The sequence below is a fragment of the Cornus florida genome, unplaced genomic scaffold (genome assembly GCF_030987335.1).
Source record: "Cornus florida cultivar Cherokee Brave unplaced genomic scaffold, ASM3098733v1 CherokeeBrave_3.0.0_Hap2_Chr06, whole genome shotgun sequence".
NCBI lineage: Eukaryota > Viridiplantae > Streptophyta > Magnoliopsida > Cornales > Cornaceae > Cornus > Cornus florida.
The window spans coordinates 96,665,413-96,682,256 of NW_026775576.1; the positions used below are offsets into that span (position 1 = coordinate 96,665,413).

The 16,844-nt window shown below is 34.9% G+C and overlaps 1 protein-coding gene across 2 annotated transcripts; it reads left to right on the forward strand.

The window, feature by feature from the left end:
* The first annotated feature begins 551 nt into the window (after positions 1 to 551).
* LOC132313133 (F-box protein At5g03100-like) lies at positions 552 to 2,662 on the forward strand. 2 transcript variants are annotated; one of them, XM_059811799.1, is made up of 4 exons: positions 552 to 840; positions 949 to 1,799; positions 1,925 to 2,083; positions 2,183 to 2,662. In XM_059811799.1, the coding sequence occupies exons 2-4, from the start codon at positions 963 to 965 to the stop codon at positions 2,543 to 2,545; spliced, it is 1,359 nt and encodes a 452-aa protein (XP_059667782.1). In that variant the 5' UTR covers positions 552 to 840; positions 949 to 962; the 3' UTR covers positions 2,546 to 2,662. The 2 variants fall into 2 exon arrangements, with proteins under 2 accessions (XP_059667782.1, XP_059667781.1); XM_059811798.1 differs by having other exon boundaries at positions 553 to 840; positions 952 to 1,799.
* The last annotated feature ends 14,182 nt before the right edge of the window (positions 2,663 to 16,844 follow it).

Consider the following 16,844-nt stretch of genomic DNA (forward strand, 5'->3'; position numbering starts at 1 on the left):
GATAGCAACTTTATTATGGTGTCAAATGTCGATGGCAAATATAAGGATTTATTCTTGTTCCTGAAAATGCTATGCTCGATGATAATACAAAATTGCCATAGTTTGATAAGGAATCTGCTCAATCAGGCTTACATTCATTCGGATCAGATTATCCTTACCCATAGTTTCTTAATTTATTGCATTGTTCCTTGATGGCCTTTCCCCTTGTTTGTTGTTCCTTTTCTGGTTTAATATTATGCGACTTGGGGAAGAAAAAAAATTCTTGGACATATGGCATTATTATTATTTTTTTTATTTTGTGCCAGTGGTGATTAAATGTGCATAGCTTTCTGTCCAAAGGTCAACTAGGCCAAGTTGTTATCATTTGATCACTTGTGCTATGACCTTGTATTAGATCTTATCCTTGACGCACATCATACACCACAAAAATTAAAATACAAACCACCACACAAGCTCGCAACTGCTTATTCCTTATTTCTTTATATTACACATTATTTTTCTATCTTTATCCTCAATATCATCCTCTACTGTGCCTATCATTAACTATTGCTAGCTGCAATATTGTAAAATAATTTACACTTGACAACTAAGATAAACTACCCACTTCCATTTTAAGAATAGTTTTCTTGGCAAGTGCCCGTGAAGAGCACCCAATGGGGCATAAGAGTCGCTATTGGTTGTCCACATCAAATTAGTTTCGGAGTCTTTTCAGTTCACACTGCGTTCAAAGGCATTTGTGCAAGTCTATTTTTCTGTCTATATATCGCTTGAAGGCAAGAGTTAAATCTACTATTCTGTTTCTCTCCGAGTCACAAGCAGAAAGAGTTGAAGAGAAACCAAGTAATTAGACTTTATCTTCTTTGTAATACTTTTCATGCCTTTTTTGCTTTTGAAGTTATGTTTTGTCATTTGTGATAATTTTTTCAAGCTAACACTTTGGTTTTGAAGCAGAGAAGATATATATGATGGAGGACCAAAGCCTTGATTTTATCAGCAACTTGCCTCTCGAAATTCAGCAACAAATCTTTTCATTCATCACTTTGAAAGAGGCGGTGAGAACTAGCATTCTCTCAACTGCATGGAAGAGCCTCTGGACGCCATTTGAAGTAGACTTGGGCTCTGATTCAAATCAAACAACCAATCATGAAGCTTGCGAAAAGCTAACGCAAGCCATGGCTATGTTCTTGAGATCTTGGAATGGTCCAGAGCGATGGAAGTTCAGTCTCAGCATCCACGACAGAGAGGACGATGATCTGATTTTCTCCGCAATCAAGGGTGCAGAGAAAGAGGTTCATCTTGACTTCTCTGGAAGAAAGCAATTAACAAGCAATTTCAGTTTGATATTGGAGCCAAGTGGTCCAATTTCTTTGAATCAACCCATCGATACATCCAGGTTTTCTTCTCTCGGGACTCTGCATCTTCGATCGGTAAACCACCTAGCCAAGAACTTGGTTTCAGATTTTTTCTCCAATTGTCTGCTTCTTGAAAGCTTGAAGGTTGAGAAATGCAATGGACTACAGAGTATAAATATCAAAGCAAACCACTGTCTTCAGAGCTTTATAATAGAAGACTGTCCAGACATGGAAAGTGTCACACTCTCTGCATATAATCTCAAGTCCTTCTGGTACAGAGGAGTTCTTCCTCAAATTCATCTGAAAAACACTGCACACTTGGTCGATGTAATACTCGATTTGAGAGGAGGTTTAGGCCTCAATGAGTTTGATTGCGAAGATGTTGTAGATCTTCTAGCCTCAATCAAGGACATTGAGAGTCTCACAATAAGTGGCTGGCTTCTTGAGGTACTTGGTTTAACAAAATCACTTTTTATCACTTTCCTTCACTTATTTCAAACATTATCATACTATATATAATATATGTATATCATTTCTAACAAAGAGTACTTACTATCTGTCATTTTCCAAAGTGGCTGTGTGCAGCAGGAGTGATTTATGGAAAACTGGAATTTAAATTCAACAAGTTAAAGGAGTTGTGCTGGATTGGTTCTTCAATGGACGGAGCAAAGCGAAATTCTCTGGCGTGCTTCTTAAACATATCACCTTTCTTGGAGAAGTTGATAGTCAATGTAAGTGTTTTTCCACAAATTTCAGACTAATGCAATGGTTTTTCAGTTTGTACATATCTTAATGCATGTTTCTCTTTCTCTCTATAAAAACATATACAGGTTGACAAAAGTTGCATCTCTATCCCATGTCCATTTTTCCACCAATTCTGGCACGAGCCGCACTTGTGCATGGATTGCGAAACCAATTATAAAGCATCACAGCTCAAACAACTAAAAATTGTTAAGTTGGCGGGTTTTACAAGCGAAGATGATCAATTCTTGTTAATAGATTTTTTACTCAAGAAGGCAGCTTATCTTGGGTCAATGATTGTAACTTCACCGGAGAATCAATCATGGCGCATTTTTAAGATCCCACAAAGTCAGCTAAAGCAGACGGTGAGGTGCTATTCAAAACAAGTTGGGATTTCTTCTGCAAACAACGATTGCTTTTTTGGATTAACAGAAGTAGACAACAACAATTAAGGGCTTGTCTCTCTGCCAAAGGGTTTATGCTTGTAGTGTTTGGACTTCGTTAAATTTTGAATGTAGGAAAATTGTATTCCCACATGGGAAAAGAAATACAATGTTCTGTTTTGTGCATATTCAGCTTCACTCTTTTTTTCTTTGTCCTCAGTTTGATCTTTTGTCTAAAGATTGCGAGGTGGTTGTTGAATTAAGTCAATTAATATTATAATTATGGAAAATAGATCATACCTTGTACGGAAATTGCTGGTTGGTGGTTGTTAAATTAAGTCAACTAATATTATAATGATGTTCACGTTACATTCTTATCATAATTGTAACTTAAATAACAAGATACTTGGGATTGAATATGAACTACCAGAATTTATCTATAACAATAGAGTATGAGCCACATCCATAGCAATTACTCTGCAATTTTTTGTCATTAAGTTGGTGGGGCTTCATAAGGCAAGAAAAGTGTGTGTGTGCGCGTGCGCGCGCGTGTCTATATATATATATATATATATTTGTCCTAGTCTCCTAGAACAAGGCACTACACCAACCGAAAACTCAGATGGTCGTTGAAAAATAATCTCAAATTTTATTTATTTTTGTCCTTGTAAATCAAGCCAATTGTGAAGGAAAATAGTTAATGGAATAATTAAACTTGGTACACACAAATAATATGTGTATTTTTCTTAGAAGAGTAGAAGTACAAAGTAGACAAAGTAAGAGTCAAGTGAGTACGGATGTGTGGGCTACTGGGCTCAACTTTGAATGTGTACTTTTCTTTAGCTAATGTTTTTCATTTATAGCACATCTTTGAATTTATGATGCACCTTTTGAAAAATGTAATTTGATTAATAAACCGCATTTAATGACCACCTTAGACGTAGTCTTCCTTCATTAAAGTAGTACCACTTTTTTCTTATCATGTTTATGGACTATATATAGTCTCTATATCTCTGTCTCTATCCCTATATCTATCTATGAATGTATTGGTGTATGTCACTTTTATATTTTTGTTGATCATGACCTATATATGTACCATATTTCTAATATCATATATGCATCTTTGAATTTATCAGCTTTTGAAAAATCTAATTTTATTTATAATTAACTGCATTTTAATTACCACCTTAGACAAAGTCATCGTTGGTATAAAACCCTCCACTTAATTGTATTTGGTATAAATAACTAATTAAAAATTATTGTAATTCATTACAAGTGTTCGGTGCGAGTATCACTATTCTTTTAAAATAAGTGGAGGGATTCAAATAAAAGCGTGCCAATAAATATTTATCTAATTACAAAATAAAGCTCTATTACGCAATAAGCATTTTTTTACTTATTTGTCTAATTCTTGGATGCTAATCGGCCTAATCCTATCACAAGGCATTGTTCTTCGTTTTTTTTTTTTTTTTTAAAAAAAAAAAAAAAAAAAAAAAAAAAAAAAAAACCAACTTCTTTTTTCTTTTCTTTTACTATATTCTATAGGTGTAATATCTTTTCTTCTACTTTTATTTCTTTTACACAAATCTTGTTGACAGAGCTTAATTCAAGGTAATATGATAATAATTTGATTTATGGTGGCATATATTATTTAGGGGTGGCAATTTAAATTCAAACCCATTAAACCGTCAAAACTCACCTACTACAATTAAATCATTTAAACACTCAAATTTAAGTGAGTGAGTACCTATACAATTTAATAGTCAATAATAAATTAAAAATGAGTATCCATCTTAACCCACCCAAACAAAACTTTCTTTTCTTTCACCTCCATTTCTCTATCTTCTATCTCCTCTGCTTTCTGGGTCTCTCCTTTCTCTTTTATCTTTTTCATTTTTTTTCACCTTTTTTTTTTTTCTCTCTCTCTTCTCCCTCCTCCCTTGTTTTATTGTATAAAATAAAGGGTAAAGTGCAATAAACCCCCCTCAACTATACCCTAGGTGCAACTAACCCCCTTCAACTATGGTCATGGTATAGTCTTAGGACAAAGAGTGTTTTTCAAGTCATTTTTAGCTATCGGAAATTTGAAAAGTCTAATTTACCCCTTCATAAAACGGTGCCACATCACAATTAGGAAAATAAAATGCCTGGAGAACACGTGTCAACAGTCTATTGGCTACTGACTTTATTATTATTTTTCCTTTTCTTTTCTTTTTTTATCTTCACCTGGGTCTCTTCTCACTCCTCTCTCTCTCTCTATGTGATGAACCCCCAAATTGAAAAGGCAAAAACGAAGCCGGCTGCTGGCAGAACGGCCGGCAAGGCGGTGACGAGCTTGGCTGTGGCGGCTTAATAGAGACGGGCTAGCTGTGACGGCGAGGCAGGTGGAGTGAACGGCCAAGATGGTGGCGGCTCAACCGATGTAGGGCTCGGCTAACTCGGCCGTGAATGACTCGTGACGGCAAACTTGGCGGGATTGAACGATAGCCAAACTCATGGCGAGTAAGGAGGATTCGGACGGTGGAAAGGATGAAGGCGGCCTCGGCGGTTTCAGCTTTGGATGATGTCGGCTGTGATGGACGGCGGGTGGTGCAGCGGCGGTGATGGACCGGCGAGGGCTCGGCCGTGAGGAAGAAATGCGGAGGTGGAGTGGACCGGCCGGCAAGGATGAATCCAAGCTTCTTGTTTTGTAAATGGGTTTTGAGTTTTTAATTTTTTTGTAATTTTGATTTTTTCTTGTTCTGTAAATGGGATGAATCCAAGCTTCTATACCTTGGATCGTTTCAATTCTAATGCCAAAGGACCGGTCACGAGCATTTGTAAAACATACAACATATATATATATAGATAGATGTATACAAATATAGGCAGATATATACTGCACAGATCGATGAGGAAGAAGGACAAAACGTTAGAGCTTGTCTGGATACTAGTTGGGTCCAAATGTCTTTAAAGGTCATTATGGTCTTTTTACATTCCATAAGGGCTTTATGGTCATTTAGAGAAATATGGGCTATCACATGGTAGAAATCCATCTGCCGGTTGCCAGATTGGGTAAAGTGCAACCAAACAACATACTTCAAGGAGGTTTTATGCTACTTTAGAAATTCAGGAGGGTTTTTTGCTCATTAAGGTATAGTTGAAGGGGGTTTATTACACTTTACCCAAAATAAATGACCAACAATTAATTAAAACCTCTCACTTAAATTTTTTTTTTTAAATATATGTAATTAATATTGTTGAGTGAGTTGTATAGTGACTTTTTTCAAAATAAATTAAAAAAAAAAAAAATTGTAACTTTTGAAATAAAAAATTTGCAAAAGTAAAAAATATAAAAATATATATATGTATATATTAAAAATAAAAAAAAATAAAAAAATAAAAAGAAGAAAGAGAGGTTAGAATGGGTTAACCCATTTTAACCTGTCCTTTTGAACCTTTACTTATTTATAATCCACTATTAGTGAGTTAAGAATAAATTACTGACCTATTCATACTCGATCCATTTTAAATCCATCCAAACCCACCCAATTGCCACCCTTAATATTATTACTATCACGTCCAGTTCCATCATAATTGAGGGTGATTATTTTATGGGTGACATCGATTAGATATCAATTTGTAGTAAAAAGTCAAATGATTTTCGTGTGACTGAAGTTTGCCCATTTGAATTCTATTCTATTGAGACTAAAACTTAATGGGAAGAAGTCTGAAGTGTAAAGAAACTCTATAATTTTCATAACATAATACACTCTTATTCCTAAATGAAAAGGTTTAGTGTGGAAGTTTGTATTTACTTGAACTTAAAAATTAATAAATAAATAACTAATGAACCGGAAAGAAAATAAAAGAAAAGAAAATTTTGTGATAAATTCAGGCAGTGTGTGATAGATATAATTGAGGGGGAGAGAGAGATAGAGAGTCAACAAAAGTCGGGTGCCCTGCAAGACAGGAGTGTAGTGTGGGGTATTTTGACAAAGTCACTTCTAGAATGCAAATGCATGTTTTTCATTTTCTTGAAATTAATGTTCTCTTCACCCACCCACCAGACCAAATCATCTCATCTAACAACAGGGTTTAACCCATGAATTACACTTTTGTCGTTTTCAGTCGTTGAATGTAATAATAGAACTTATTAAAGAGACGTTTCGAATACAATACTTCAAAATATGATAAAACTTCTCATTAATTAAACCCTCGAAATTGTATCATAATTTTGGGCACGCAAATCAATTCTTAAAATTGAGTAGGATAGTCAGCATGTTTCACATTAATTAGGTTCAATATTCAAATTTAAGAGGAAAGGATGAGCGATTTGGTGACCCATCACAATCGTCCTTTCCAATTACAGCTCATCTTATCAAAAGTCTCATTTTCACCCCAACACGTTTTGCATGCTCCAATATTTTCCATAATTTTAGTACCCAACACACTTATAAATAAATAAGTGTTTTTTAGTTACTCTAGTTTTTTGTTTTAACCAATATTGATCCATTTTTTTGTATGAGTGAATCTACTACGGATTTGTATAAGTGAAGCTAATATGGATTTGTATACATATATGATTAACTTCATAAAACCTTCTTAAATTACAAAGATTCCGTCAAGTTTATTATTAAGAAATAAATGGCCAGAGTATAAGGATTCTTTTAAAAAAATTAATTTATTCTTTTGATTTAATTGTATAAATGACCGAAAGTGTAAAAAATTTGCAAGTTGTGAACTATTACATATCATTTAAGTCCATGTATTCTTGGATCATATGAGAGTTGATTATAGTCCAGCCAACCACCATTCGGCACTTAGTACGAAGTTTAAAAAAAAAAATTCACATAGTCCCAGTACCATGTAATAATTTTTCATAATGGGAAAATTTTCTTTTTTAATTGAACTAATCACTAATTTTTGCTCAGCTAAGAATTTTCCTCGCAGATTGTGCAGAAGATTTGTTAGTGGTGTTGTTACTATTAGGAAGGAAAAAGTGAAAATTTTACTTTCACCATAACTGAAATCAAATTTGTTTGTTTAAATCCACTAATGTATGTACTTTCTTTTTTCTTTTTCTTTTTTGTTAGGAAGGAATGATGACACTAATTCTCCAATGTAATCAGACTCGGAACTAGTGGAGATGTGTTGGGCTAATTAATAGGGGTGGTCACAGATCGAATCATATCAGATCGGATTAGACATTAATTCTAATCGAATTCACTCCCAATCAATTGAAAAAATCTGAAGTCGCCACCAATCCGTTATCCCACGAATCGGATCTGTGGAATGACGGATCGAATCAAATTGGATCCATGAATTGGAGTTTTTCATAAATAGTCTAATATTATTTATTTTTTAACCATAACCTAATGGTTAAAATTTCAATTCATCACCATTAATTCATATATTTAAATGATCATGAGGAAATACATTCTTATAATCCATTAAATAATCATCAACTAATTAAATTAACTAATACATACTTTGAATATATATATACATATAAATCTCACGAATCGGATAGGATCGGACTAACAGATCGAATGGGATTTTTAACAACCCAATCCATGAGTTACAAATTCGATTTTTTTTAATCCGCCACTAATTCGTGGGTGTAGTAATTCGATCCAAACTGCACGAATTGAATCAGAATCACATATTATTTGCCAACAACCCCTAGGGCTAAGGCCCATATGTTGAATGGATCACCCAGGCCAAAGCCCGAAATATTTTTCTTAAACCAAGGTTTTCGCACAACCTGGCCTAGCCCACAGAGAGCCCAACGGCCCCAACATGAGAGAGATTTTTTTATTTTTTATTTTAGGACCTTTGAGAGAGAACTATTGACTGAAATATAGATATATGTATAATTATGGTATGCATTGCACTTTGTTGCAATTTTGCAATAATTTTGCAGATCACATACTTTTACATCATGACTGGCCCTAATAAAAAGGTTCTAGTCTTTGTAAAGAGATTTAAAGAATGAACCTTTAGATTATTGCCCTGTGTAAAAGCTTTTTAGAAAAATGATTGAATCACCTGTTCATCCTATCATGTCTTTATTTATTTCCAGAAGGTCATCTTTTAAACCATGTCACTACAACAATATGTGCCTATATTATTTAAATATTCCTCTTTGACCCATGTTTGTTAAATAAAATGTGCCGCAATAATGTCACAAAGAACTAAAAAGGGATAGTGCGAGACTATAATTAGCTGGACAAAGATCATGTAGATAAATAATCACTTATGGAGGGTATAGTTGTAATGTTGTTTAAACCCACATTAAAATCAATAAGGTTATAAAAATTAATCAAATGTAAGTGTAGGTATATATATTTTACAACAATCAAATAAGGTTGTAATATTTTTTTCTTTCTAAATATTTTACAATAATTAAATATCAAAAAATAAAATATATTTTTAAAAAAATATTTTATATCTAAATGGTTTATATATATATATATATAAAGGGATGTATATATATGAGTAGGGCCTATGAAACACCGACACGTTGCCAAGGTGCAACGTACCAGCGTCGGACGTGTCGGAACTCTGAACACATGTCCGATACTTTGAAATCAGTGTCCTAATTTTTTATTATTTAATATAGAACAGATATGGGAAAGGACACGCGCAATGAACACCATGTCTGTCACTGTTGAAATTTTCTTTTGAAAAAAAATGAGAAGAAAACAGAGAAGTAAATCGCTTGATGCATAGACGTATAAGGCTATTGGGATGGCCACCAGTGAGAGGATCGAAAAAAAAAAAAATTTGGTGTTATGGGAAAAGAAAGCGAGAGAGATAAAACCAAGTGAAGGAATGGTTGAGAATAAAAGTTAAACCTTTTCTACTTTTATCCCTTGTTTGGTTACAACCTTATCTACTTTTATCCCTTATTTGGTTATAGAGATATTTATTTCTTTGTTTATATATTAATAGAATTTGGACCTTAGACTCAAAATATTTAGTGGGCCTAATTTAAAAGGGTTAAAAATTGAGGAGAAATTGAAAAAACACAATTATTAGTATTATTTTTTATATATATATAATTATTATTTATTTTATTTTATTGTCGTATCCTTATCGTGTTCGTGTTTTATTTTTTTAAAATTTTGACATATCATCGTATTCACGTCGTAACGTATTCGTGTCCTGTGTCGTGTCCGTACTTCTTAGCATGTAATAAAGTATATCAAAAGGAAATAAAAGTATATCAAAAGAAAATAAAAGTATAAAGTATTCATGTCAAAAGAAAATAAAGTATATCAAAAGGAAATAAAAGTATAAAGTATTTATGTCGTAGTGTATCCGTGTCCTGTGTCGTGTCCGTACTTCTTAGCATGTAATAAGGGGCTATAGCATGTAATAAAGTATATCAAAAGGAAAGTCGTGTGGTAGAAGTGTTGGTAGGCCTTTGCCGAACACACTGTGCTATTAAAGTTAAGTAGGTTAGTCTATGCCAAACACACTGATAAAAGTTAAGAAGGTTGTTTACAAAGATCGAAATAATAAACTTTAATATATTATTGACAACCTAGCTGAGTGATCAGGTACTCTTTAGTTTATGATTACAGACTATGAAAAATGATATAGTACATGGCCTAGCTAAATGTGATGTGAAATATTTTCCTCACTAATCAATATATATTAAAGTTACTATAGATTTTATGGAATATAAGAGTGGAATGTTGATGTTAGGACATGCTAATGCGAGTGGCAGAGGGCTAGTTTAATATACTAGTAATTTTTTAGGCAGTCCAACAAGACCTCCGAGTTGTAAGTCGCGACTAGATATTCTCGACCATTTTAATATACTAGTAATTTTTTAAGCGGTCCAACAAGACCTCGTAGTTGTAAGTCGCGACTAGATATTATGGTTAGAATATTGATAGTTTTCATGTTACGTAGTACGGATGAGATACGGTACGAATAAGTTGATATATTAAATTTTTAGAAAGTATGACACAAATATGACGTGAATATAATTACATATAAATATAAATATTTATTTTTATATATTTATTCAGTAATAGTATTATAAAATTTTAATTCATTTATAATTTCTACAATAAGAATTGTTTTGAAATGAATTAAAAATGATATTATGTCATTATTGTAATAATTTTTATATCATATATATCAGTATTTCACTATTTTATCATGATAATATTCATATTATTTTTAAAATATTCGAGAAGTGTCGGCGAAATATTTAAAAAATGTCAACGAAATATCTAAAAAATGTCAGTAAATATCTAAAATAATAAAATTAATTTTTATTTATTAATATGTAAATGAATTATCGAATATGTATGCGAAAAGTATCAATGTCCAGCACAGACTTCTACGTGTTTCTTAGTTTTCATGTCTTTGTCATGCCGCTGGAACTGGATATAATCAAGTGAGAGTTCCATGCATTTTTAAAAATATCCCTATTAAAAAATACTCTGCCATGTCATGCCACTAAAACTAAAAATGTATCGTCCACTGTACTTGTTTGGGTGATTTTTGAAAAGTGGGCCGCCTTCCAAATAATTTATTTGAACGGTGATCAACTAATCAGCAATTAATCGATCAGTATTCGATCAAGCAATTGGAAGCACTAAGGATGTCCCTTTCTGTTTGGGTTTTTTTTTTTTTTGTTTTTTTTTTCTTTTTTGATGACTTAGGAACTCCCCCACACAGGGCCCCTTAGGGATCCACTGTGGTGTACAAACCTAGAGGGTGGAGCCCTGCCCAAGGACACCTCGGGTTCTTGGTGCTCAATAAAGACGGCTTTTATGAAGAAGGTGATTAATCGATTGGAGGGAAGTAAAATACCCCTTCATTTTGGGTTTTCATATCTCAATAAAGAAGACTTATACAGAAATTAAAGTAAAGTAAAGAAAATAATAGTGTACAAAAATTAGGGGTAACAATTAATGTTTGTGGGTCATAATCTTATCGATGCAAGGATATTCTTTTAAATAGATAAATTTAAACCCGACTCATTTAATAATCGAGTCAGAAACTTTCGACATTAACCCGACATGTTTATTAAACAGATTAACTTAATGACTTATTTATTAAAACGAGACATTTAATATTCAATCAAATAATAAAAAGTAGAAAAAAAAAAAAAATTTGTCACAATTAACCCAAATATTCAAAATAAGAAGAAAAAACATAAGGCGTAATAAAGGTTTATGTTAAAATGACTTAATTGCTTATAGTAATTAGGTTTAAAGATGTAACATAATACATATATCATATTAATGATTATGACATGTTGAGTTATACGGATTGAAGCTTTCAATCCTAACCCGGCACGTTTAAGTAAATGAATTAATCATGTTAACCCGTCTATGATTCGAACTCATTTAAAGTCAATTTAAACTCGTTTATCTCTAATCGTATTGGCGGGTCGTGTTGTAATTTGCCCCTAACGAAAATATACTACGGTATATCCTTTGAATTGCTTTGGTAAACATACGTATTACAAAGGACTTTAGGGTAATATGATATTTTATTTTCTTTTTTACAATTTCCATAAGGAAATTACCAAATTAATTAATTAATTAAGACAGCTATTTATGACTTGATTTCATGTTCTATTAAACTCATTAGTTTTGTGATTTTATTAAAACAATCAAAAATGGCTTTCTAAAATGCTCTACCAAATACCAAGGGCCTTGTAACCCAATAGTATCTCATATACCTCCCAAAATGGATGTAAGGGTTAAGTCTACAAATGAGTAAAGTGAGTGTGTGAGTATGGTGTGCATGAGTTTCTTGCTAATGAAAAAAAAAAAAAAAAATGCTCTGCCAAAAATATATACACTTTTAAGTATCATTTTTATTTCACAATTTATGAGTGATAGTAATTTAGAATGCAAGTCATCTATTAATTTTTTTTTGGAAAATCAAACAATTTATATACAGAAGGATAAACATTTACAAGGTCCAATAGGATGGACAGCCCAATTCGGGCCCAAAAGAATACATTAAAGCAAGTCATTTGAGATTTTTTATTTTATTTTATTTTAATTTTTTCATAACAAGAATGTTAAGGATTAATAGAGGGGAGGGGAAGGGAGGAGTGCAAGGCTCAAACATGGGTTTCTAAATACATGGAGCAATCCAACACTTGACATTTGAGAGTTTATCGTATATATGATTATAATAGTAAATCAAAATGAGAAAAATATAAAAGGATTGAACTGGTCTAATGAAATCAAATACTAGGAATAATTTATTCAAGAGCTAATAGAAAGAAAAAAATTAAATGGTGCTTCTTTCCATGCAGTGTCTTCTCTGTGCCCTCACTGTCTCACCACATTTTATGATCATTTGATCAAATAAAGCAATAATATATTTATATCTTAATTGTAAGCGGGAATGATTTGAAGAAATCATGAGCAACTTAGGGGGACCATAAGAGCACTAATGGAAGTAGTCATGGCATCCAGATCTCATCAATGGTCGGTCCCTTACCAAAAAGTTAAAAATTAATGATTGATGTAATTATAATAATATAATGTTTGTAAGATCACCCATTTGCACTTCTATCTAATTATGGGGTCACATGATTAGGAACCATTTCCCCCTAATCATACCAATACAAACCTAATCATTGGTGGATTTGGATTGCTAACCTACCTTTTTATCAACTAATCCGCTATAGGTTTTTTTTTTTTGCTTTTTTTTTTTTTTACACCATTTCCCTTGTCAATGTCATTTTGGCAACCAATAATTTTAATTGCGGGTGCGTGTTCTAATTCCGTGTTTATTGTCAACTAAAGTATAGAAACTATTTGGTTTCTATTTTTCAAGAAAACTTGTTTGGTTCTAATTTTTTGAATATTGTAGTTTTAATTTTTTACGAAGTGTTTTTTCTAATTACAGAGTATTTAAAAATAATAATAATAATTACGGAGTATTTATAAAACTAAATCAAAACTAACTCACTCTAAAATTGTATGGTAAGTTTGGATGTGGTAGAATTCTCTCCACGTTGGATGGATCACGGGTAGGTGACACTTGTATGGGTTTCGTGCATTCATCCTAAGACCATTGCACTATAGATAGGGTATGATCTCCATTCCATCCGGGCACTATAGATAGGGTATGATCTCCATTCCATCCAGACATCTTTATTGTAAGGGTAAATTGCACTAAGACCCCTGTGGTTAGTCCATATTTTAAATAAATGAAGATTTTGATTTTAATTTTTACTTACATTTGAATTAGTGATTTAGCATTTCACTTACATCCCAATCTACTTTTTACCTACTAATTGACCATTTTATCCTTAAATTTTTAATATAAAATATATATAATCTCAAATGACAAAAAGCACCCCCACTATCTCTCTCTCTCTCTCTCTATATATATATATAGATACACTATTTCAATCCTCACCGTCCAAACCATTGTTATGCAGTGACCAAAAAAATTTGTTTTTCAGGCAGGAGGACATCCTCTATTGTTACTGATTAACACACCAAACCCAGCCATAACCACCACCACCACCCATCACCCCATTCCAAATTGGCAACCAAATAACATATCAAACCCATAACAACTACCACCTTCAACCAAACCGGCACTGCTCCTCCACCCATCAATCACCCACAATCACCACTCATCTAGCCATCCCCATCGTAAAGCCAACCCTAGTTCTTTTTCTTTTTTCTTTTTTTCTTTTTTTTTTTATTTTTAAATACCATCAACCACCCAAAACTTCCACAATCATCACTCATCTAGTCATCCCCATCGTAAAGCCAACCTGTGGAGGGAAAAAAAACTCCCTCCAATAAAAAGCGCACACGTCATCACTACACATATCTACATTCCAAGGACATATAAGGCCCATCATGCTCAAGCCCAAATTGAGGGTATTTTTAACCCAAGACCATTGTTATTTGTCCTCTAACCTCCATCAAGGCCGAATCAAGAGGTCATCAGCCCAACTTGTTAATATTTAACATCCGGTCCGTTACTCAAGCCCAGCCGGATCAAAGTATGTTCAGCCCAGTTATTCAAGAATGCACAAGCCCTACCAGTTGAAGGATTTACCGTAGAAGGAAAATTCTGAGATAGGAAGTTCTGTACAAGGCAAGTTCTATGTATGAAAAATTAGACAATGGAAAGAACTCTATTAGTAAATAATGTTTATATAGAAAGAATTGGAGGGCAAGCAACGCGAGTCCAACCATAATTTTACAATCTTTTGTATATAAATAAAGGCTTAAACCTCCAATAAAGAGAAAAAAGCAATTCTACGCTTCGACATATATTGTTCTTGTTTATTTTTACTATTGATTGAGTGAGTTGTTTTATTTTTCTTAATCATTATTGGTTGAGCGAAATTCTGCACCTACATTTTGGCGCCGTCTGTGGGAATCGTATAAAAATATACCCCCACTTGTTCTTCAAATCAAATCCTTAGTCGTATCTGGAATGTCAAACGGAGAGTCAGCAATGAATCAACAGATAGAATTGACGCAAAAGATGCGAGAGGAGTTCTTGCACCAATTTGAGACACTCCGGCAAGCAAACGATACGAGTGTCGCCCAGATAGCTGCGCTTCAGCAGCAAACTTATACGCTGCACACGGCAATGGCCAGGCTAACGCCACAACCACCACCAGGCGATGCTGCAGCGCCACCCCCCACCCAAAATTTACCTCCAGTTCACGAGCCTCCGGCCAACGGGACACCACCCAACGGGGCTCGACCTAATGAGGTTCAGCAAAAGCAAGGGACGAGGTCCGAGGCGGTTGCTTCGGATAATCTCTCGCGTCGCACACAGGACGAACAGGCCGAGTCCAGCCATAGGCTTACGATATGGTCCAATGGCGTTCTAGATGGCCCACGCGTACAAAATGCCTTCGACGAAAAAAAGCTATTAAGAGTTCAGACACCAGCCGAGATGGCTAGAGAGCACAAGAACTCCTTGGTCAAGACCCCCTTTACTGACGATGTGTACCTTGTGGAGAGACCAAGGAAGTTCACTATGCCATCCTTCACCCAGTTCGATGAGGCAGGAGACCCCTCTCGGCTTCTCGATCATTATGCGCAAAAGATGGCACTGGACGATCATAACGATCCGTGGATGTGTAAGGTTTTTCCTACCAGTTTAACCGAAGCAGCGTTAAAATGGTTCAGGAATAGGTCGCACAAGTCTATCCTTGATTATGAGACCTTGTGCACTATGTTCTTAGCCCAGTATTGCGGAAATAAGAAGCAGAAGAAAAGTATCGCCAACCTTTTTACCATAAGGCAAAGGAAGGGAGAAACTCTGCAAGATTTCTTATCCAGGTTTAACATGGAAGCCTCGGAGATAGCAGATTGCCACCCTGCCACGGCAATCGAAACATTTAAGTTGGCAATGATCCAGGGAACCAAGTTTCACACATCCTTGATCAAATATTCCCCCCCGGATATGCAGACTTTGAATGCTAGGGCACAAATCTACATTCGGTTGGAGGAAAACGTAGCCCACCGCGCACAGCACGCTACCTTCATCACAGTGGAAAACAAGTCTTGAGAGAAAGCTGCAAGCGCAAGGATGCAGAAAGTACTTCATTCCACCACACAAGTCACCCAAACGCCTGAGAAGAGGCAAAGGACAGAGGACAGGCTTACCCCTCTCCGCACTACCTTAGCGTGCCTATTCCAAGAGAATAAGACAAGGTTCGCAACTCCTCAGCCCATGAAACAACCCTTGGAACAGAGGGACAAAAGCAAACATTGTGCCTACCATAGAGACTATAGGCATACCACCAATGACTGCAGGTCCCTTCAGCGATAGGTAGAAAGCATGATAGCGAGAGGAGAATTAGGGGAGTATCTCGCCACGAAGGAGTACGCAAAACCTCGGGAGGTTAACCCTCGACGGGTAGAGGGCGGTCAGGTAAAGGTTATCCATGTCATACACGGAAGGTCAGAGGATGATGAAGAGTCTGAAGAGTTGTACAGATCCAGGCTGAGAGAGGCTCATAAGTTACGAAGATTGTCTTCGGTAAACACGGTTGCACCAGGCAGCATCAACATTGGATTCGGTAACAATGATCTGTCTAGAGTCCAGCGTCCGCATGAGGACCCCTTGGTCATTAGCCTCCTAGTAGCGAATTATATGATCAGGAGGGTGCTGATAGATCCGGGAAGTAGCGCCAACATCATTACAAAAGCAGCCTTCGATCAGCTGGGGGTCTCACCATCGTCCATCAGGCCAACTTCTAGCCCCCTAATGGGGTTTGATGGTACTAAGGTGAATCCGCTTGGGGTGATCGATCTATCCGTTACTGCAGCAAAGAGGACTCTGAAGGAGAACTTTGTAGTGACGGAAATTCATCCATCTTATAACCTCATTTTGGGGAGAGGTTGGA